The 24,578-nt window shown below is 40.2% G+C and overlaps 1 protein-coding gene across 1 annotated transcript in view; it reads right to left on the bottom strand.

The window, feature by feature from the left end:
- The window catches only part of NDUFS4 (NADH:ubiquinone oxidoreductase subunit S4), a 118,281-nt gene that overhangs the window by 18,718 nt on the left and 74,985 nt on the right, over positions 1-24,578 (bottom strand). The window contains exons 3-4 of the mRNA XM_062211785.1: positions 19,436-19,608; positions 8,372-8,445 (exon numbers count right to left, since the gene is read on the bottom strand). Coding sequence (XP_062067769.1) covers positions 8,372-8,445; positions 19,436-19,608 — 247 coding nt within the window. The remainder of the gene's footprint in view (positions 1-8,371; positions 8,446-19,435; positions 19,609-24,578) is intronic.

Below are 24,578 nucleotides of genomic sequence, written 5' to 3'. Positions count from 1 at the left end.
AAAGGTTAAAATAGAAGTGATTTACATAAAAGGTTAAAATATAATCTGAAGAATAGTTTACAACATCACTAAATTTATTATTCAAATTCACCAGTATTTTATTTGAAAGAGTTTAGAGAGAGAGAGACAGAGAGAGAGGTCTTTCATCCACTGGTTTATTCCCCAAATGGCCGCAATGGCCAGAGCTGAGCCAGGTCTCCACCGGGGTGCAGGGGCCCAGGGACTTTGACCATCCTCTGCTGCTTTCCCAGGTGCATGAGCAAGGAGCTGGATTGGAAGTGGAACAGCCGGGACTTGAACGACACCCATGTGGGATGGTGGTGCCACAGCCCTGGCCCCCAAATTCACCACACTGAGATAAAGATAAATGGGATTTACTATTTTCTCTTGGGAAGTGATTATAAACAGTAGGCAAGATAAAGTATTATAGTTTTAGCAGGGGGGTAATAATGCCTTACTTAACTATCCCCAGAGCCTAGCAAGAAGGTGCTGATATCCAAAAGGGTATTTAATATATTTCTGAATGAATAAAATACAAAAATGTTTGTAAACTTTTTTGTATTTTATTCAGAAATTTATACATTTATTCATATGTGTGTGTGTAATAACATACTATATATAATCATACTATAACAGCTGTAAGAACAGAACAAAATTATTGTGGAAGTTAAAAGAAAGAGTTCATTCAGTGGGAATGAAAAAGGGAAAAAGATAAGGGATTGGGAAAGGAGGGAACATAGTTTCTGATGGCTAGTCTGAAGTTTCACAGGTAGGGACAAAAATAAAGGGAATGATATGTAGGAGGGGGTGGATGGCAGAAAGTTTATATAGCAAGTTTAGCATATAAGAAGAGTTGGGGCTTAGTCAAATACAGGTAGAAGTTTGGTGACAGTCCTTTTATTGTGAAGAACCTTGAGTTATCAGTTGAGGAGTTTGCCTATTAACTACAGAGCACTGGAGATACTTGAATAAAGGGTATTTGGGGGGATTTATAAAAGCCTCATATTATTGAGGTAGTACATATAATGGTTTTAGAACAGAGGTAAGCTAACATCAATTGTAAAGATCCAAGGGGTAATTGTGTTTAGGTTTTTACAACAACTCAATTCTACCACTGTAGCTGAAAAGACATCATGGACAATATCTAAGTGAAAGAACCAAACTGTTTAAAAACAAAAAAAATCCTTACAGTATGTGACCTTGTTACCTAATGATGCCTCTAAACACCAGTGTCCTTGAACTATAAAATGGGGAGAACTGTTCCTGCTTCATATAGTTGCAGTGAGGATTAAATGAGAATGAATGAAAAGCACGTAGTATAGTATAGCCCATGATTTAGTGTTTATGAATGTAGTTTTTTTTTTAATTTTTGACAGGCAGAGTGGACAGTGTGAGAGAGAGACAGAGAGAAAGGTCTTCCTTTGCCGTTGGTTCACCCTCCAATGGCCGCTGCGGTAGGCGTGCTGCGGCGGCGCACCGCGCTGATCCGATGGCAGGAGCCAGGTGCTTCTCCTGGTCTCCCATGGGGTGCAGGGTCCAGGGACTTGGGCCATCCTCCACTGCACTCCCTGGCCACAGCAGAGAACTGGCCTGGAAGAGGGGCAACCGGGACAGGATCGGTGCCCCAACCGGGACTAGAACCCGGTGTGCCCGCGCCACAAGGCGGAGGATTAGCCTAGTGAGCCGTGGCGCCAGCCCTGAATGTAGCTTTTGTAATGATGACATTGATATATATTACCTGAGTCTCATAAATAAAATTATAATTATTGTGGAAGTTAAAAGGAGGAGAGAACTGACCTATGAGTGGGAGAGGGGCAAAAGAAGAGGGATCAGGAAAAGATAACATAGATAAAATAGCTTCTGAAAACTAGCCTGGAGTTTCACAGGTAGAGTTTATGAGTCTCAAAATATAATTAGCAGGTATTAAACGTTTGCTAGAAAAAAACTGAATCTGAAAATCTTATTCCTCATTTTACTGATTCTGCTTAATACAATCTTTTATGTCCAATGAAGTAATGATCATGACTTTCAGTTAACATTTATTTTTAAAAATCTTTAATAATTTTCATTTATTTGAAAGGAAAGTCAGAGCAAGACAGAAACAGTAAAATAGATCTTCCATCCACTGGTTAATTCCCTAAATGCTCCAACTCATTCTAGGTCTTCCATATGAGTGGCAGCGACCAAACTGCTTGAGCCATCAACTGGTGCAAATTACCAGGAAGCTGAAATCAGAAGCAGAGCTGGGCCTTGAACTCAGGCATTCTCATATGGAAAGTGGGCATAGTATGTGGAATCTTAATTACTTATCAAGTACCTGACCCACAGGAAATGAAACTGAGAAGGAAATGAAAGGATACTGTTTTAGAATAGTCTAATGTTGTTCTAGAATAGTACTTAAGTGTACAGATTACCTTTTTTGGTGTGGCAGTTTTAGCTTAACCACCTATCTCTAGATACTACTGAAAGGCAAACATTTAAAGCTCACAAATGCATAAACTTTGCTTGATTTTACTATCAACACACAATCATCTATATAACAAAATACATTTTTCTCTCTAGATAATGTAATGAGTAGATACTGAGCTAAACATTAAGAAATAAAGACATAGGTGAGCTGCTGCATGAGTTGAGCATCCCTAAGGTCTATAGCTTTTAAGTATTACTTAATCCAACTTCTGATTTCAAACATGAAGAAATAGGTTTATCAAACACTAAGTTTAGAGAAGCATGACATGTTCAAGCTCTTCTGTGAGGCAGACAACTGTGGAGTCAGAATACTAGTTACTGGCCTCTTCATCTGATACGTAAAATCAGTGCTTCTGAGCCATTTTTTTCTGTTTAAGGTCTTAACTTCCAGAACACTGATTCACCCAACCTTCAAAAGCACCAACTCACAACAAAATGTTAGGTATGGAGAGAGAGGGTGGGTCTATTTGTATGTCCTTCACCAGTTTTAACTAACCAAGAAGGGATCAGAATGTGGGGGTAGGGGGAGAGAAGGAAGTGTTGTGGAATTTGGAAAAGATCCCCTACCCTTTGATTCTCAACACTTCAATGGCATTTATTTAAATTTCCCTACCACCACCATAGCAGAAGTAATAGGACTGATCTATTTAACATATTATATAGCTAAAGGTTAAGTAAACAGATCACACAAGTACCACCGTGAATTCAAGAAAGGAATAATCATTGAGGACTTCATCAGTAGATCAGAATGGCTTCAAATTCTTGAGTAGACAACTGTATTTTAGAAAGTCATTAATTTCACCAAATAATGACTCTTCATTACACATCAGATTTTGTGCTAGGTACTGAAGGGCAAAGTAATGACCAAATTAGAGTTTCTGCTGTATCATAGGTTAAAATTCCTGATCCACTGTTAGTCTATAGTTTGAAAAGTCACTATTCACTAAGCTTTTTCAAGTTATAGCTTCTACAGATTTTGATGATGTTACTTAATTTTGTTTCTCTGGGAGGCAGCGATATTGGAAAGGCAACAGATTCCAATGACAGCAGTGGTTAGTTCACACCCTGCAACTCACATGGCAACTGTAGTCATGCAATCCTGACTACTTAGAGTGAGATTATCCAAGGACTTAACAGTTCAATTAGATTTCCTGTTATTAAACTTGTTATAGACATCAAATGAATAATTTTCAAGGTGTCAGACATCAAATACAGTAGGTTGAAAAGATGGGAAACATTAGGAAATTTTTGAGAACTATGTTATAGTTTTAAAAATATTAAAGTCAATGTAATATTTTGATAATGTTTAAATCAAAATACTTTTTTTTAAAATATTTTATTTGAGAGGTAGTTAGTTACAGACAGTGAGAGGGAGAGACTGAGAGAAAGGTCTTCCATCTGCTGGTATACTCCCCAAATGGCTGCAACGGCTACAGCTGGGCTGATCTGAAGCCAGGAGTCAAGAGTTTCTTCTGGGTCTCCCATGCGAGTGCAAGGGTCCAAGTGCTTGGGTCATTTTCTACTGTTTTACCAGGCCACAGCAGAGAGCTGTATCAGAAGAGGAGCCGCCAGGACCAGAACGGGCTGTGCCACAGCACTGGCCTCTTAGATATTATTTTAATGACTATGACTGATTTAAGAATAATTACATGACTAAGAAACCTGGAATCAAGCAAGAAAGTGTTAATAAGGAATTATACTTAAGCTTTTTAACCAAAAAGTTTATAGAAGTCTATTACTAATTATGGGTTACATTTATATGAAATTATATACTGTGTATCAGACTTTGCTTTTATTACTTCATGTAATCCTCACAGCAGTTCTCATCAGAAATAGGTTAATTTCTGGGTGTTCATGGAAAAATGGAATTTAAAGTAAAAAATTAAAAAAAAAAAAAAAGGGTGTGTGTGGGAGAAGTGGGCTTGTGGTACAGCAGGTTAAGATGTCCCATAGAACTGCTGAATCCCATATCGCAGTGCTTGGTTGAAGCCCCAGCTACTCTTGTTTCCAACTCAGTTTCCTGCTAATAGGATTCTGAGAGGTAGCAAATGACGGCTCAAGTGGTTAAATCCCTGCTATCTAACATGGGAGACTGGATGGCATTCAGGGCTCCTGACTTTTAACCTAGTCTAGCACTTACGGGCATTTGGGCAGTGAAGCAGTGGAATGGAAGATATTTCCCTCTCTGTCACCCTTTCAAATAAAAATAATAAATTAAAAAATATAAAAACTATTTCTCAGCATAAGCTTCATCAAGTTCAAGACACTTTTGTAAGTGGTGATACTGGTCATTTAGTTCATTTCTATGGAATTGAGGGTCCTGGAAATTTACCCATGTCAGTGCAGTCTTTAAGGGGCACCAATTTTTGTTCAGTTAACAAAGATTTTGAAAGATTAGGAAACAAAGAACCCAATCAGACTTGTAAAGGGCGTGCCTAAAGAGTTAGCATTGAAATTTACAAAATTCCCCTTGTTTTATAAGAGGAAAGAACATTATCATGGTAGAGAAGGATGCTCTAGTGAAGCTTTTACAAGCATGTTTCTACTAAAGCTTTGGCTAACTTTCTCAAAACACTCTCCTAATGAGCAGATATTATCATTCTTTGGCTCTCCAGAAAGTCAACAAGCAGAATGCCTTCAGCATCCCACCAAAAACTGTTGCTATGACCCCTTGCTCTTGACTGGCCCACTTCCACTCCCTAATAACCATTGCTTTGATTGTGCTTTGTCTTCAGGATCATACCGGTAAAGTCGTGTTGTTTCATTTCCTATTACAAATCTTGGAAGAAATGCTTCAGAATCTTGATCCCACTTGTTTAAAATTTCCACTGGAAGTTCTGCTCTTGACTGCAGCTGATCCAAGCACAACAGTTTTGGTACCAACCAGTAAAAGTTTGTCTACTTTAGTCACAGTTTTGTAAACTGAACCAATTAAGGTATCTATGGTGTTGACTATTTTGTTTCTGCTGTTAATCAGTGGCCCTTTTCAATTGGAGCATGAAAAGAATTTTTCCCCCACAAATTCATCTTCACATTGTCTCATCCTTTCTTAAAATGAGTCATCCATTTGTAAACTTCTGATGAGGTGAGGCACTTCACTATTAGCATTATGAAAAGCATCCTTGATCTCTCCATTCTTTCAACCATGCTTTACCATAAATTTGATGTTTGTTCTCACTCCAATTTTAGAAGAATTCAAGCTGCTCTGATAGGAACTCTTCTTAAACTAATGTCTTACCATCCTTCTTAGTGCCTGAAACTAATCCTTTTCAGATATGTTGTAACAAGTTAGTAGGGATTTATTTTGATGCCAAAAAAAATTTTTTTTCAAGAGGCTGGAGCTGTAGTATAGCTGGTAAAGCTGTCCCCTGTAAGCACTGGCATCCCATATGGGTGCTGGTTCAAGTCCTGGCTCTTCCTCTACCAATCCAGCTCCTTGCTAATGTGTCTAGGAAAGTAGTAGAAGATGGACCAACTGCTTGGACCCCTGCAGCCATGTGGAATATCCAAATGAAGCTCCTGGCTTTGGTCTGGCCCAGCCCTGGCCATTGCCACCACTTGGAGAGTGAAACAGCAGATGGAAAACTTCTCTCTCTGCCTCTGCCTCCACCTCCACCTCCGCCTCTCCGTAACTCTATCTTTCAAATAAGTAAATAAATCTCTAAAAACATTAAAAAAAAAAAAAGCTATGCCTGGATTTTCAAATTTTTTAAGATTTATTTATTTTACTTGAAAGTCACAGTTATACAGAGAGGAGAGGAGAGACAAAGAGAGAGAGGTCTTCCATCCGCTGGTTCACTCCCCAGATGGCCGCAACAGCTGGAGCTGCTGGCTTAAAGCTTCTTCAAGGTATCCCACATGAGTACAGGGGTCCAAGGACTGGGGCCATCTTCTACTGCTTTCCCAGGCCATAGCAGAGAGCTGGATTGGAAGTGGAGCAGCAGGGACTCGAACCGGCGCCCATATGGGATGCTGGTACTGCAGGCAGTGGCTTTACCTGCTATACCACAGCACTGGCCCTGAAAGCTTTTTCATAATACACATTTTCCATTAACTTTTTGAAGATAATCATTCAAATAGATAAATTCATTTTGACCAACTAGATCTTGAATATCTACTTCTGTGTTAAATTTGGGAGATTTTCTAACATGTTTTATCAAACAGAATGCACTGAGTACAAATATACAGTGATGCAGTTAAATCTCAGGGAGATAACAACAGCAATACCAGAAGGTAGGAATCTGAATTTCATTATTTATTTATTTATTTATTTATTTATTTATTTATTTGAAAGGCAGACTTACAGAGAGGGAGAGAGAGAGAGAGCTTGATCTTCCTTCTTCTGGTTCACTCCCCAGATGGATGCAATGACCAGGGCTGGGCCAGGCTGAAGCCAGGAGCCTGGAGCTCCTTCAAGGTCTCTCATGTGGGTGCAGGGGCTCAAACACTTGGGGCATCTTCTGCTTTCTCAGGGGCATCAGCAGGGAGCTGGATCGGATGTGGAGCAGCTGGCACTCGGACCAGTGCCCATATGGGATGCTGGCATTGCAGGTGGTGGCTTTACCTAGTATGCCACATCGCAGGCCCCAAGAATATGAATATCAAAACTAAGGACTATTATGTGTCAGGCATTGTAACATGTATTCCCACTTCATAACATGTTTCTTCATAGTTGAAACACGGGCACTTGGTCCATTATGAAATTAAACCAGAATAATATAGCTTCCTAGCGGTACAGCAAGGATTAGAATCCAGACTAGTCTGATTTCAAGCCTCCTTTCACTACCCTATGTTAGCTTAGTAGTAGCAAATGATATACAAAATGGCATTTTGCATTTGTATTGATAGTAAGATCAACACAAACCAATGATGGAAGGTGGCTGTTCCAAAAGCCAATGAGTGAGGGTACTTGAAAAAGTTTGTGGAGGGGGCTGGTGCTATTATGTAGTGGTCAAGCCACTGCCTGTAGCACCAGTGTCCTATATGGGCATGGGTTCCAGTTCTGGCTGCTCTGCTTCCAAGCAGCAGGAGATGGCCCAGGTGCTTGGGCCCCTGTACCCACATGGGAGACCTGGAAGAAGCTCACCTGGCTTTAGCCTAGCATAGCCCTGGCCATTGCGGCCATCTAGTGAGTAAACCAGCAGATGGAAGATCTCTCTCTCTGCCTCTCAAATAAATAAATCTTTTTAAAAAAAGTTTGTAGCAAAATGAAATTAAAAGGTAAATTATTGAAAATATTTAAATCCATGCATACAAAGGATCTTTTAAAAAGTTCATTAAAATGTCTTGAGATGCATAGGTTTCAAAAATTTTTGAACCAAAATAAACTTACCTCCTTTAATTCAATTTTCCACAAACTTTAAAGGACCATAATACATACTTAGGATGTACTAATATAATTATACCGTTACCATTATGCTTAATATTAGGCCTACCATATCTAGAAAAGCCGATATGTAAGCATAAAGGAAATTTTAGAGGATTATGATAACAATTTTCAAGAAACTGAAGAGATGGACTAACAGGAATTAGATTTTTAGCTCAAAGTAAGACAGAGCTTAATAAACAGAGGCGTCAAAACAAACTACCTTGGCTTAGAATTGAAATAATCTTATGTAAAAAATTTGCAGAGGCATTTGTAAGCAAGAAATGTGTTAGGGAGTTTTTATTCCTTGCCTTTCAAACTAGAATAGTTTTTTTTTACATATTACATACGCATTCCATTTTACATAGCTTTTTTTGAAAGGTGAGCATTCTGATGAAGCCTAACAATCACTTGATTTAGAAGGAAGCTTTCAATAAATCTAAAGAAAATCTGTATCCCTGGATGACTTTAATTAAGGTGAAGAAAATGAAATCATATGTTGATGATGTTAAAATCAAAACAGACCACCAAACATACCATTTTTTTCTGCAAAGGCAACCGCATCTTCTTTAGCACTGAAGGTTAGAACCATGTTGGACAAAGGATCGGCCCTGTAAAAAAGATGTTTAAAAAATAAAGTCATTATAATATTTTCTTTTTTGGTGTTAAATCTGAGAGATTTCCAACTGCAAAGATACCAATGCCACCATTCTTCCAATCACTCTTCCCATTCTTCCATTCTCCTCCTCCTCTATTTTATAGCTGTTTCCTAGGAATATTGCCACCACCAGTTTACACTCTTTCCTGAACTACTATAATGCCCTCCCCACTAATCTTTCTGCATGCTTTCCTGATTCCAATCCACTCTTCACCAAGTTTTCAGATTCATTTTCCTGAAGTTCAGTTCCTAAACACTGCCCAACTCAAAAACTTCAAAAAGTTTCTAGCCTTTTTTTTTTTTTTAATTATTATTTGAAAAGTAGAGAAACAAAGGGAAGGGAAAGAGAGGGAGATAGAGGTCTCCAATCTGCTGGTCTACTACCCAAGTGTCTGCAATGGCCAAGGTGGGGCCAGGTCAAAGCCAGAAGTTAGGAACTCAATCTGGGTCTCCCACATGGGAAGAGGGGACTCAATTACTTGAGTCACCACCTGCTGCTTCTCAACGTGAACATTAACAGGAAGATGGCATTGGGAGGGGAGGTGGGACTTGAACCAAGGCCCTCCAGAATGGGATGTAAGAATTCCAAGCAGTGTCTTAACCACTGTACCAACTGCCTGGCCTTCTCTAGCCTTAAGTAATTTCCCAAGTAAGTAACCAACTGGTCAAATCAGATTGTTAACTATTCCTCCAAATGCATCCTGTACTTTCCTATTAATTCAATTTGTTCCTTCCACTTAGAATCTCTCCCACTGTCTCTACATATGGCAGTCTATCCCTACCATCCCTCATGGTTCACCTTTTCCATCAAGACTTTCATACCCTACGCTCTTCCAATTATGTGTAATTTCTCTTTCAATCTCCACTAAATATAATTTGTGCTTTTATTTCTAGACTTTATTTGCTCAATTCTCAGTTACTGGGGTTCCAATCGAGGTAATGAAAGAATTGCTTGTATCAGGTATAACAGGCTAACAATTACATGAATAATAATTATGAACTCTAGAAAAGGCAAAAAGACATTTTAAGAAGACCAGAAAGTAGCTAAAGGCAGGAAAAGGAGAGAATTCAATGCTTAAATATAATCCAGTGTGGCTCCTTTTTTTTTTCCTCCTAAAGGTATTTTCTTGCCCAGACAGCAAGAGGAACTCAAGAAGAAAGCATAGTCTTCTCAGCACAAGAAGTCTGGGGTAGAGCATAGGACTATCAGAGGAGCTGCAAATTTAGGGGAAATAACAGTGAAAAGGAAGAACACAAAGAGCGGGGAACTTTTAAACTGCACATGAACTGGGAAGGCCGAAAGAAGTGAACAGATTTCAGAAAGTCTATGCTACATGGGAGACTGAATCTGTGTTTTTGTTTTTGTTTTTTTTTTTTAAGGAAAACTCAGACCATGCCATTTTATTTTTAATACTATGTTCCAGAAATAAGACTAGGGGTAAAGCTGAAATGTACCTACCCCAACACAGCATAAAATCAACCCTCTACAAGCTGATAATTATCTGACAGTGATCTCATTGCTACTGTCATCAACTTGAGAAGCATAAGTGGCCGGCACCGTGGCTTAACAGGCTAATCCTCCGCCTTGTGGCGCTGGCACACTGGGTTCTAGTCCCGGCTGGGGCACCGGATTCTATCCCGGTTGCCCCTCTTCCAGGCCAGCTCTCTGCTATGGCCTGGGAAGGCAGTGGAGGATGGCCGCAGAAGCCATTGGAGGGTGAACCAACGGCAAAAAGGAAGATCTTTCTCTCTGTCTCTCTCACTATCCACTCTGCCTGTCAAAAAAAAAATTAAAAAAAATAAACACATAAGCAGAGAATTAATAAATTTTTAACACTTTGAATAAATTGTTTTTTATTAACTGATGACAAATGTTTCACAACAGTATATTAGGAAGTGACAAAATTAGACAAAAGGTATGTACAAAATTCTTCACTTTAATATTATACATAATAATCTTAACTGAAAGCTATGCAAATGCTCATCAGTAAGTAGTAGACAATTCTCACAAACATAAACAAAAAAGCCAGTCATAGAAGAGAACATAAAAGATTGATTCTCTTAAGTAGAAAATTAGGTAAACTAATCTATGTTATTACAACTCAGGATAGTGGTTACCTTTGGAGGGTTGAAATTAGAAAGGAACATGGGACGTGATGGGTACTTTAAAAAAAAAAAAAAAAAGATTGATTGATTTGAAAGGCAGACAGAGGGGAAAAAAAAGAGATCTTCCAACTGCTGAGCCAAGCTGAAGCCAGGAGCCTAGAATTCCATCTGGGTTTCTCATGTCAGGGGCAGTGGCCCAAGCACTTGGGCCATCTTCTGTTACTTTCCCAGGTACATTAGCAGAGTGTTGAGTCAGAGGTGGAGCATCTGGGACTTGAACTGGCCCCCATAATGGATGCCAGCATTGCAGGTGATGGATTAACCCCTGGACCACAATGCTGGCCCCAAAAGGGGACTTCTGAAGTACTGGAAATTCTCTTTCTCAGTCTTGGTACTATCAGTCGCATGCATGGGTTCAGGTTGTAAAAATTTAGGGACCTGTATACTTCTGATCTGTATATTTTTCTGAATGTTATATTTCAATAAAGATTTTTTTAAAAAGATACTTATTTGAGAGGTAAAGTTACAGACAGTGAGAGGGAGAGAGAGACAGAGAGAGAGAGGTCTTCCATCCGCTGGTTCACTCCCCAGATGACCGCAATGGCTGGAGCTGAGCTGAGCCGATCCGAAGCCAGGAGCCAAGAGCTTCTTCCAGGTCTCCCACATGGGTGCAGGGGCCTAAGGCAGGCCATAGCAGAGAGATGGATTAGAAGAGGAGCAGCCAGGACTCGAACTGGCGCCCATATGGGATACTGGCTCTTCAGGCCAGGGCTTTAACCTGCAGCGCCACAGTGCGGGCCCCTGGTTTGTTTGTTTGTTTGTTTGTTTGTTTGTTTTAAGCCATATTTGGCTTGCCAAATAATATAGTGTTTGCCTTAAAAATAAAATGAAAAAAAATTTTTTTAGATCATACTTGAAATAGAGCAGAGATACAGAGACAGAAGAAAAGATCTTCCATCCACTGGTTTGCTTCCTAAACACTTGGAACATACAGAGCTGAGCCCAGAGCCAGGAACTCAATCCACTTTGCCGTGTGAGTGGCAGGGACCCAAGAACTTAAGCCATTACTTACCACCTCACAAGATGTGCATTACCAGGAAAAATGGAGAATCGAGCTGGGCCTCAAATCCAAGCACTCCAATTTGAGATGCAGGTGTTTCAAGGAGTGCCTTAACCACTGTACACAATGTTCATATCCCAAGTCTAATTTTTAGATTTTTCACCTAAGTTTTTTTTTTTTAAAGGTTTATTTCTTCAATTAAAATGCAGGGTTATACATGGGGAGGGAGAAGAAGGAGGAGAGAGATCTTCCATCTGCTGGTTTACTCCCACATAGCTCCAATGGCTGGGGCTGCACCAGGCCAAAGTCAAAGGCCTGGAACGCCATCTCCTTCTCCTACATGAGTGGCAGGGGTCCAAGTACTCAGGACATCTTCTACCTTCCCAGACCATTAGCAGGGAGCTGAATAGGAAGTGGAGCAGCCAGGAATGCACGTATATGGGATGCTGTCATCACAGGGGATGGATTAACCTGCTGTACCACAATGCTCCCCTCCACTCCCAAGATACCTATTTTAAAACATAGAAATACTTTTTTGGTTTGTTTATTTGAAAGGCATAGAGGGGACCAATGCTGTGGCATTGCGGATAATGCAGTGCTGGCGTCTCATATGGGTGCCAGTTGGAGACCCAGCTGTTCCACTTCTGATCCAGCTCTCTGCTGTGGCCTGGGAAAGCAGTGGAAGATGGCCCAAGTCTTTGGGACCCTGCATCCACGTGGGAGACCCAGAAGCAGCTCTGGCTTCGGACTGTCACAGCTCCGGCCGTTGAGGAAATCTGGTGAGTGACCCAGCGGATGGAAGACCTTTCTCTCTCTGCCTTTTAAATAAAATAAATAAAACTTAGAAAAAAAATGTTTTGCCATGTATCTTTTTTTTTTTATTAGATGCTCTCTGAAAGAAGAGAAAATAGCAGATAACTGAGTTTCTACTTAGGAAGGCTTAGCTTATTTTTTTCAGCATAAGTAATATTAGTTGTTATATGTAGCCCTGAATGCTGTTAGTTTGACTAGCACAATTTAAAGGTTAGAAGCTCAACTTTCTACAAATAGAACAGGGTAAGATACAGAGATATATTATAAAGAACATAGAGAACAAAAAGTCTAAAATCAGTATTTTAATGAATAGTTTTGTTGCCATCCCTTCAGAAATATTTTTTAAATGCGTTTGGCTTAACAAAGATGCAGGCATTTTCCTACACTGGACCTGGGTTTGCGTCCTGGTTTCAGTTCCCAATTCCAGCTTCCTGCTAAGGCAGACCCTGGGAGATAGTAGTGATGACTCAAGTAGTTGGGTTTCTGCCTCCCCTGAGGAAGACTTAGATTGAGTTCTGGGCTTCTGGCTTTGGCCTGGCCCTACAAATGAAGGCATTTGGGGAGTGAACTGACAGAAGGAAAGGAAGAAAAGTAAGTGATGGAAACATGTGAGTGTGTTTCCATCTCTCTTTGATAATAAAATAGAAATATTCCTGAAATAAGGATTGTCAGAGCATCAGGCAATTACAAAAACTAGCACCATATGTTGCTAGGGCCAGTGCTGTGGCATAGTAGGGTAAGCCTCCACCTGAGGTGCCCACATCCCATATGGGTGCTGGTTCGTGTCCCGGATGCTCCTCTTCCAATCCAGCTCTCTGCTATGACCTGGGAAAGCAGTTGCGGATGGCCTAAGTACACACACACAAAACAAATCTCCCCCAGACTAATACCAGACTGATTAAATACAGAAATTTTAAATGCATATTAATAAATCAAGTAGAATACGTAAAAGGTGTAAATTCATGCCCAGTTCAAAAATACCTAATTAGATCAAAGGATACATTTAAATTCATTACATGTTCACAGATTAAAGGAGAAAATACCCTTAATCAGATGTGGGAAAAGCATTTAAAAAATACCTTTAAATGTTTTAAAAAACATTATGGGTAAGTCAAGATTAGGAAAAAGCTTTATCCATTTTATTACACCAGAAACAACTCTAATAAAGAAGGAAAGACATGAAAGGCATGTGGGCTAGTGGTTAAAAATATACAAGTTCCAGGGCCAGCATACTGGGTACGGCCACAGCCTGCAATGCCAGCAGCCCATATGGGTACCAGTTCATGTACTGGCTAAATCACTTCCTATCCAGCTCCCTGCTAATGGCCTAGAAAAAGCAGCAGAAGATGGCTCAAGTATTTGGGCTCCTGACACCCATGTGGGAGACTTGGAAGAAGAGCCCAGCTCCTGGCTTCAGCCTGGCCCAGCCCTGGTAGTTGTAGGCATCTAGGAAGTGAACCAGCAGACAGAAGATCCCTCTGTATTTCTTTCCCTCCTTCTCTAACTCTGACTTTTAAATAAATAAATAAAGCTTTAAAAAAAAATGTACAAGTTCCATACTGGAGTGCCTGGATTCGATGCCTGCCGCTGTTCCTGACACGACCATTCTGCTAATGCAGATCACTGGAAGTCAGTGTTGACAGCTCAAGTAATTGGGTTCCTGCCACCTCCATGGGAGACCTAGATTGAGTTCCTGGCTTTGGGCCAATCCAGTCCCTGACACTGAAGACATTTAGGAATGATCCAGCAGTCAGGAACTCAGTCTGTCTCTCACTCAAAGAAATGAATAGACAAATAGCTAGTTTCCTTATTAAAGGAAATAAGGATATTGGCTATTACTATTAATATTCAACAGTCTGCAAATTCTAGTCAATGAAATAAAGCAAGAAAAAATAATTAACTATTTAAAGAAAAAACAATCTGCCTCCAAAAATGAAGCCCTTCAAAAGTCAGGGGAACTAGTGACAGTATAATGATGATCAAATGCAAAATTAACTTTATCCAAAATAGCAATTAAAAACTAAAGTAAGGGCTGGTGCCAAGGCTCACTTGGCTAATCCTCCGCCTGTGGTGCTGGCACCCTGGGTTCTAGTCCCAGTTGCTCCTCTTCCAGGCCAGCTCTCTGCTGTGGCCCAGGAAGGCAGTGGAGGATGGCCCAAGTGCTTGGGCCCTGTACCCGCATGGGAGACCAGAAGGAAGCACCTGGCTCCTGGCTCCCTAGCGGCCATTTTGGGGGGTGAACCAACAAAAAAGGAAGACCTTTCTCTCTGGCGCTCTCTTACTAACTCTGTAAAAAAAAAAAAAAAAAAAAAAAACAACCTAAAGTAAGAAGAATTTTAACAAATTAGAAAAATGCATAGTAAGAAAATCATCACATTTTACCACAAGAGATACAAAGTCAGTCAGGGTTTATTCCTTTCGATCAGAAGTGGAAAAGCAGGGACTTGAACCTGGGATGCTGTCACTGCAGGCAAAAGCTTAATCTTCTACGCCACAGAGCAGGCCCGGAAAATATACATTTTAAACATGAAGAGCGCTCCCCAAATGCCCACAATGGCCAGGATTGGGCTAGGGTAGAAACTGAGAGCCAGGAACTCAATTCAGGTGGCAGGAACCTAATTACTTAAGCTTTCACCTTGGCCTCTCAGGGTTTGCATTAGCAGGAAGCTGGAGTCATGAAGTAATGCCAGGTATCAAACCAATTGCCGGCTTCCAAATATAATAGTTAGCACTTGGCCTAGTGACTAAGATAGCAGTTAGGATGCCTGGATCCCATACTGAATTACATGGCCTAACCTTAGCCACTGCAGTATTTGGGGAGTGAACTACAGATGGAAGCTCTGTCTCTCAACTAAAAAATTAAAAACATCACAACTTTCGTGTAAAATTTAAAAACAGGGGCCAGCGCTGCGGCTCAAGGGGTTAAATCCTCTGCCTGAGGATCTGGCATCCCATATGGGTGCTGAGTTCTAGTCCCAGTTGCCCCTCTTCCAGTCCAGCTCTCTGCTATGGCCCAGGAGGGCAGTGGAGGATGGCCCAAGTGCTTGGGCCCCTGCACCTGCATGGGAGACCAGGAAGAAGCACCTGGCTCTTGGCTTCGGATCGGCGCAGCACCGGCCATAGCGGCCACTTGGGGAGTGAATCAATGGAAGGAAGACCTTTCTCTTTGTCCCTCTGTCTATAACTCTACCTGTCAAATAAAAAAAAATTAAAAAGATCAAGCATGTTTATCCCAAAATCCTACATGTGAACAAATGTAAGCTTTAAAAAAAAAATGCTAAGGAGGTACCAATAATTTATTCAATATATTTTTTAAAACCATGTTGACAGTCATAAAGCATATTTCACAATGATAACCCCTCCTTCTTTCCACTAAAAAATATATAGCAGACCATTTAAGTTTTTAAAGTTCTAGCAAAAAACCACCATGGGGGCCAGTGCTGTGGCACAGTGGGTTAATGCCCTGGCATCCCATATGGGCGCTGGTTTGATTCCTGGCTGCTCCACCTCCAATCCAGCTCTCTGCTATGGCCTGGGAAAGCAGTAGAAGATGGGACTTGACTTTGAAATAAATCTTAAAAATCATGAAAATTTGCCTTTTCTACTAGCACTCCTTTTACTGCTCAAAGAAGTATCCTTTTCTATCCATGTATTAATAGCAAGTTGGTCAAACAAACAAAAAAAAAAAACCACTCCAAAGGCATGCACAGATTCTCTCTGTAGGTGTTACATTTGTAGTGTTTCTTATGCTACATACATCTAAGTCTCTGACATGCCTACATCATCATGGTGAGGTGTCTGTTAAGTCCTCCAAGCCATTCCATCCACACTGTAGATTCTCTCCAGAGATAGTATAACAGAACAAATGAATACAGTTAAGTCCCAGATCCTCTATACTAGAAAAATTCTGTGGATTTGGAAACAAATATATTTTAGGTATAGCTTTAAAAAAAAAAGGGGGGGGGGGAAATGACTATACAAAAGACTTATTTGAAAGACAGAGTTCAGAGGGAGAGACAAAGATCTTTCATCTGCTGGTTCATTCCTTAAATGAGCACAACAGCCAGAGCTGGGTTGATCCAAAGCCAAGAACCAGAAGCTTCTTCCAGATTTCCCATGTGGGTGCAGGGGCCCAAGTACTTGGGCCATCTTCCACTGCTTTCCCAGGCACATTAGCAGGGAGATGGATATGAAGTGGAGCAGCTGAGACTCAAACGGGTACCCACATGGGATGCTGGCATTGCAGGTGGCAGGTGGGTGGCTTAACCCATCACACCACAATGCTGGTCCAGAGAACGAGATCATGCATTTATCAGTAATTCCCCCAAATGGCCTCAAGGCTGGGTCAGACCAAAGTCAGTAGCCTGGAACTCCAAATGGATCTCCCACATGGGTATGGGGGCCACAGCATTTGGGCCATCCGTCAATGATTTCCCAAGTTCTTTAGCAGGGAGTTGGATCAGAAGTATAGCAGTCAAGGACTCGAACTGGTGCCCTATAGGATGCAGGTGTTACGGGCAGAGGCTTCCCCTGAAGCAGATTATAATAGAATTCTCTGACTTTCCTTTGAAGTAGGTAAGAAGATCCTCATTCTAGAGGCACTCATCCTATACGTAAGGGAAAGGAGTGTCCTTATCCTTGAAGATGCAAGAACATAGACAGAAAACTCCACAGGACTGGCCAAGTTTCCCCCACTTATTCCTCTCAGATCGTACGCAAGTTGACCCATCACAATTCTGCACAAATGCTCACTTTCCATCAAACCTAAGCATAAAAATACACTGGTTTCCCTGTTTCTTTGGTTGTCATTTCCAAAGGCTCTGGGTCACATAAAACCTAAATTAAATGAATTTGTACATGTTATTTTCTTTTAATCTATCTTTTGATACAGGTTCATCAGCAATGAATCTTGCAATAGATGAGAAGAAACTATACTATTTTTCTACCTCCACAACAAACATATTTTTATATGAAGTGTTTTACCTAGAAACAATTTATACAAGGCATAAATACTCAAACACTGACTTGCTGCAGTACCTGAAAATGCACTACTACCAAGAGTCAAGGATACAGATGCATGTTCTAAGTTTAATCATTAGTATGGATAAAGTTCTTTCTTATACCTTCAATCTCTAGAAGCATGCAATTTATAAAAAGACTTCATTTGTTACATGAAACATAAAACCTAAAGGATATCAAAAAATTTTAGGAGTCTGGCATTGTGACATAGTTAAGCTACTGCCTGCGACACATGCATCCCACATAAGCACCAGTTCGAATCCTGGCTGCCTCCCCTTCTCATCCAGCTCCATGCTAATGTACCTGGGAAGGCAGCAGAGGATGGCCCCTGTCACCCACATGGGAGACCCAAAAGAAGCTTCGGGCTTCAGCCTAGCCCAGATCTGGTTGAGGCCACTCATGGAGTGAGCCAGCAGATGCAGGATCTCTCTCTGTCTCTCCCTCTCTCTCTCTGAACTCCGCCTTTCAAATTTTAAAAAAATTTAAACCTGAACCTATATCATTTTGCTAATAAAATAATTATATTTAAATTACAACATGGCACGTTTTTTAAAAAAAAACTTCCAGGTAAGGGCCAGCGTTGTGGCATCATGGGTAAAACCACCACTCCCTGTGACACCAGCATCCCATATGGGTGCTCGTTCAAGACCAGGCTGTTCCACTTCTGATCTAGCTCCCTGCTAATGCGCCTGGGAAAACTCAAACAGTTGAGCCCCTGTACCTATGTAGGAGACCCAGAAGAAGCTCTTGATTCCTGGCATTGGCCTGGCCAAGTCTCAGCCATTGTGGCCATTTGGGGAGTGAACCAGCAGATGGAAGCTGTCTCTTTTTCTTTCAAATACAAATGTCTTTAAAAACAAAACTCCAAAGTAGGATGGTTGGAAATGATGTAAATTTCATACTTTTTAAAAACAAGACAAAATTTAAACTGGTAACTACCTTCAACTGGAGTCTGGAGACCTAAAATGTCCTATGAATCGAAATAAGAATGACAGTTTTCTATTTCATCTGGCTACTGTTTTCTCTAATAGCAGCTTCTTTTATTTAATTTGAGGCAGTCCTGCTATTTAACAGTTGGGTCTTATCTCATTATGAAGATGTAAGTCACTGACTTCACTGGCCCCACAAGAATTTATTCTAGCGCAGTGAAAAATATTTCTAATCACAAGTTCTCAGGAACTTGTAAGTCTCCCTTAAATTAGCTAATCCCTAAACTCACCTAAGTCCTATATAACTATTATAAAGAAATTTCATTTTAATTTAAAAATAAGTTTAAAATTGTCATTAAATTATTAATACCACTACACTATTATTATCATATACTACTATTCAATGTTTGGATATCATGTTTACAATGCTTATAATATTAATGTTTATATAATAAATACCTTTTGAGTGTAGTGATACTTAGTCTAAAAAAATATGAAGATACTTCAAAAAGGGCATGGACAAGCCTGTGTTGTGGCACAATGGGTAGGGCCACTGCCTGTGATGTCAGCATCACATATGGCTGTTCCACTTCTGATTCAGTTCCCAGCTAGTGCCTTGGGAAGGCAACAGAGCATGATTCAAGTACGTGGGCCCCTATGACCCACATGAGAGACACGGATATAGTTCCAGAACTCTTGGCTTTGACCTGGCCCAGCCCTGGAAGTTGCAGCTATTTGAGGAATGAACCAGCAGATGGAAGATCTCTGTTTCTGCCTCTAACTCTGCCTTTCAGTAAATGAATACATCTTTAAAAAAAAAAAAAAAGTGCAAGAAAAATGGAATTAAAAAGCAAGAACTTTCTGAAGATCCCTCTATGTTGGATTTCAAAAAATCTGCACCAAAATAAACTTATTTTTAGTTCTATTTTTCAACAAACTTCTTGATACTGTCATAAACTATACATTAAAAAGCTTAAGAAATCAATATATTTGAAAGAAAATTCTAAAGTACTCACGTTGATGCCCAGCCCATCAAAGGATTTTCCCATCGTTCCCTAGTATCAAATTCCATCTTCCATTTCTTTGTGTTGTTTACTCCAGACTGCATGTTATTTCGAGCAGGAACAAAAATCCGGACTTTTCTAGTTTTGATATGTTCCTCTGGAACACCGGTTAAAGTTGTGATATCCTACAGAAAAATAAGTGAACAAAGGTTTTAAGCAGGCTACATACTCACTGATGTACCTTTGTTGTTCCCTGTTTGTTCATGAATTGGGGTAAGTATTATAAACTGGTTTATCTCATTACTATTATGATATTTTAGCATATCAATCATATTTTTAAAAGATTATTTATTTGAAAGAGTTTCACAGAGAGAGGAGAGGCAGAGAGAGAGAGGTCTTCCATCCACTGGTTCACTCCCTAGATGGTCACAACGGCCACAGCTGCGCTGATATGAGGCCAAGAGCCAGGAGCTTCTTCCTACATGAGTGCAGGGGCTCAATGATTCCGGTCATCTTCCGCTGCTTCCCCAGACCATAGCGGAGAGCTGGATCGGAAGTGGAGCAGCCAGGACTCTAGCTGGCACGCATATGGGATGCCAGCACTGCAAGCAGCAGCTTTAGCTGCTATACCACAGTGCTGGCTCCTCAGCTATTTTTTTTTTTTTTTAATTATTATTTGAGGGGCCAGCCCCATGGCTCACTTGATTAATCCTCTGCCTGCGGCGCCGGCATCCTATATGGACACCGGATTCTAGTCCTGGTTGCTCCTTTTCCAGTCCAGCTCTCTGCTGTGCCTGCAGGGCAGTGGAGGATGGCCCAAGTGTTTGGGCCCCTGCACCCACATGGGAGACCAGGAAGAAGCACCTGGCTCCTGGCTTCGGATCAGTGCAGTGCCGGCCATAACAGCCATTTGGGGAGTGAACCAATGGAAGGAAGACCTTTCTGTCTCTCTGTCTATAACTCTAGCTGTCAAATAATAATTATTTTAAAAAATTTTTTATTTGAGAGGAAGAGAAAGAGAGACTCTCATCCCCTGATTCACTCTCAAAATGCTTGCAACAGCTGAGGCTGGATCAGGGCTTGGGTCAAAAGCTGGGAAACAGGAATGTAGTTGAGGTCTCCCACACGAATGGCAGAGACCTGATTGCTCAAGCCATCACTACCGCCTTGGCTAGCCTGCACCGGCAGGTAACTGGAGTTAGGTGCCAGAGCTGGGACTAGAACCCAGGTAATCTGGTGTGTGTGTCAAAACCGCTAGGCTAAATGCCTGCTCCTAAAACTACTATTTTGGAAACTGAAAGGTGACATTAAGGGATAGTGAGAAAGAGCTAATTTAAAAAATGAAGGGAAGGAGACAGAAAAGGGATATAAAACATGTTAGCCCTTTTTGTCTAACAAAACATTTCTGAAGAGTCTGCTAGAAGAACTAGAGTCAATATGATCTTATTTTGTTAGCACGTGTAACTAGTCAGAGCAGAAATAATAAGGGAACATTAAAAGGTAGTATAATAAGTAAATTTTAAGCAGAACAAAGAAGTATTACCAATAGTTACTGTGTCAAACTGCTTCCTTTCTGAGGGACACATGAATATTTCCGTACATAACTTATTAGCATTTTAATTCATCTTTGGTGAAACCTACTGAAGAGAGAAAGATATCAAATCTATTCTGCAAAAGCAAGCCAAAAAAATTGCACAATATTGGCTGGCACCACGGCTCATTAGGCTAATCCTCCACCTGCGGCGCCAGCACCCCAGGTTCTAGTCCTGGTCAGGGTGCCGGATTCTGTCCCGGTTGCTCCTCTTCCAGTCCAGCTCTCTGCTATGGCCCGGGAAGGCAGTGGAGGATGGCCCAAGTGCTTGGGCCCTGCACCCGCATGGGAGACCAGGAGGAAGCACCTGGCTCCTGGCTTCAGATCAGCCGCAGCGGCCATTTGGGGGGTGAACAAATGGAAAAGGAAGACCTTTCTCTCTGTCTCTCTCTCTCACTGTCCACTCTGCCTGTCCAAAAAAAAAAAAAAAAAATTGCACAATATTTTAAGAAATGTGAAATGAAAATAACTTTTGGGGTGGCGCTGTGGCATAGCGGTTGAGCTACTGCCTGCAGTGCCGGCATCCCATATGGACTCTGGTTCAATTTCTGGCTGCTCCACTTCCAATCCAGCTCTCTGCTTTGGCCTGGGAAAGCAAGTCCCTGGGCCCTTTCACCCACGTGGGACACCTGGAAGAAGCTCCTGGCTTCGGATCGGCTCAGCACCAGCCGTTGTGGCCAATTGGAGAGTGAATCAGTGTGTCTCTCTGCGCCTCTCCTTCTCTATGTAACTGACTTTCAAATACATAAATAAAATCTTTTTAAAAAAATCCAGTAACTTTCTTAACTCTTGTTCTATACTTTTGTTCAATTAACAAAAGCTCAATTGGCAAATGAACAAAATCATGTCCCAATATTAGATATATTTATCAAAACATACTGGCAGTCAGGATACAAAACAGTATTCAGAATTTAAGTTTCCATTTAGTAATGGTAAAATACTTCACTGATATAAAATCATAGTAGAGTGAAACATATGACTCTCCCAAAGCATTGTAAAATCACTGTTCACTTACTAAGTTTTAAATAATTAAAAATAAAGTGCATGGGGGCCGGTGCTATGGTATAGCGGATTAAGCCACTGCCTGCAGCTCAGGCATACCATATGAGCACCAGTTCAAGTCTCAGCTGCTCCACTTGCAAACCAGCTCCCTGCTGGTGCGCCTGGCAAAGCAGCAGAGGATGGCCCAGGTCCTTGGGCCCCTGCACCACGTGAGAGATGGATGAAGCTTCCGGCTTCTGGCTTCAGCCTGGCCTAGCCCTGGCCGTTGTGGCCATTTGGGCGTGAAACAGATAGATGCTGTCTCTCTCTCTTTCAAATAAATAACTCTAAAAACAAACAAACAAACAACAACAAAAAAAAAACAAAAACAAAAAACATGAAAATGACTATACCAAACTTAAAGCTTAGAAAATTTAACCCAGGGATTGGTGCTGTGGCGTAGTAGGCTAAGCCTCTGCCTGTTGTGCCAGTATCCTATATGGACTCTGGTTTGTGTCCTGGCTGCTCCCGTTCTGATCCAGCTCTCTGCTATGGCTTGGGAAAGCAGTAGAAGATGACCCAACTGCTGAGACCCCTGCACCCACAAGGGAGACCTAGAAGAAGCTCCTGGCTTCAGATTGGCTCAGCTCAGGCTGTTGTGTCCATTTTGGGAGTGAACCAGTGGATGGAGGACATCTCTCTCTGACTCTCCCTCTCTCTGTAACTCTACCTCTCAAATAAATAAATAAATTAAAATATTTTAAAAAATATTTTAAAAAATTTAACCCATTTTGTGAATTTTTATTTAACCATAACAAAAGACTTAATAAGGCTGTTTCTCAATGCTACGAACCAAAGAATCAGCATAAATATTTATTGCTGCAATATGTACTAGGAAAATACTAAGTGCATTTCTGATATGACTAGTCTTTCTACCCACGAGATTAAAACAATTCTTTAAAGTTATTTCAATTGGCAACCAATCCTCTGCTTAACACAATACTTTTCCACCTGCATCAATAATTAGGTGTGGCTTACTTTGTCACAGCTTGTCTAGAGAAACTGTCAAAATGATCCATATAAGTATTTATACAAATACAAGGATACTTCAAAAAGTTTGTGGAAAATTGACTTAAAGGCAAGTCTGTGCAAAAAAAATTTGAAAGCCACGCATGAGAGGAGGTCTCAAAAAGTTCATGAAAATGTGAATTATGACTAAAAAATGTGAATTATGAAAAACTATGCATGAATTTCCATAAGCTTTTTGCATCAACATAAACTTTTAATTCAATTTTTCCATGAACTTTCAAAATATCCATAATATGTGCTTACATTTATGTTTCTTCATATCTAAGATAAAGTAAAAACAAAATGAGTACAATTGGTATATAATTTTAAAAGGTATAAATATTGAGTTCTAGTTGGTAATTTTTAATTGTTCAACTTAAAAAAAAAAACCTTGTTATTACATTTAATGACTTTCTAAAGTATATTCCTCCACTTAAGAGCTTGAAGTGAATTTGCTCCTAAAAAATCCTCAATGCTTGCTTCCCTCTTGAATTCTCTATGGTATTTACAACCTGTCAATTAGCTTATTATTCAATATTATACATATTTAGTTTAATATATTTTCTTAGCTATATTTTAAGTAGGGTATAAATAAACAGTATAACACAGAATTATGGGATGGGGCATCTTTTCCAATTTCTACAGCAACCATGACACTTTGAACAAGTTAATAAAAACCAGGGCTATAAGTTATTTGACTCATCTTTAAATTAATTATATAAAATACATTCTTAATATTAGTTAACTCAGGAAGATGATATATAGGAAATGGACTTCAGTTACATACTTCCACATTCAATGCCTATATGCCAAAATAATTTTCAAAGCAATAAAGCTTTGAAAAAACAAATATTATTTCTTGATTTGGATAATACATAAAGAAAAAGGACAGATGAATTTTAGGATAGAAAACATTTGCAAAATGAGTGGCTACAAATGTTACTAATAAGCTCTTTATGTTTTGAACTAACTAACTACCTGTCTTCTATGCCTTCTCAAATTACACCAAATATTTACTGATATTTTCCCCCAACTTAAAGTTATCATTTAAACAATTGAGTTTGTATTTTGGAGCCCAAATTGTCCCAACACAGAATCACTACTTTTGCCTGCAAGAGATATGTAAGGTACTGCAGCTGTTGCCAAAGAGAATAAAAAGACTTGGCATCTCTCACATACTTGACACCTAAAGGGCACAGAAGCTCTAAAATTCCTAGTCCCTGTAGGCACACTCTCAGTCTAGACAAACTGATTTCTCACACTTTTAAAATGCATCACGACACTCTATTGTTATCATTTCATCCACACAGCTTCAGCTAGTGACAGAAGAACCTGTTCTTTAAGAGACATTTCAATGGGCTAAAGCTCCCACTCCAAGATTCCATTAAAACAATGTAACACTTGAAAGGAACTATGAGGCCCTATGTTGAAGTCTACTTGTGTCTTCAGTGCTTTGTTTTCCTTGTTAAGTCCTCACTGAGCTACCTGTGACTCAACTTACAAAAAATATAAATA

The sequence above is a fragment of the Lepus europaeus genome, chromosome 15, assembly GCF_033115175.1.
Source record: "Lepus europaeus isolate LE1 chromosome 15, mLepTim1.pri, whole genome shotgun sequence".
NCBI lineage: Eukaryota > Metazoa > Chordata > Mammalia > Lagomorpha > Leporidae > Lepus > Lepus europaeus.
Note: the sequence above shows the minus strand (reverse complement) of the source record. Positions and strands in the feature narration are given on the sequence as shown.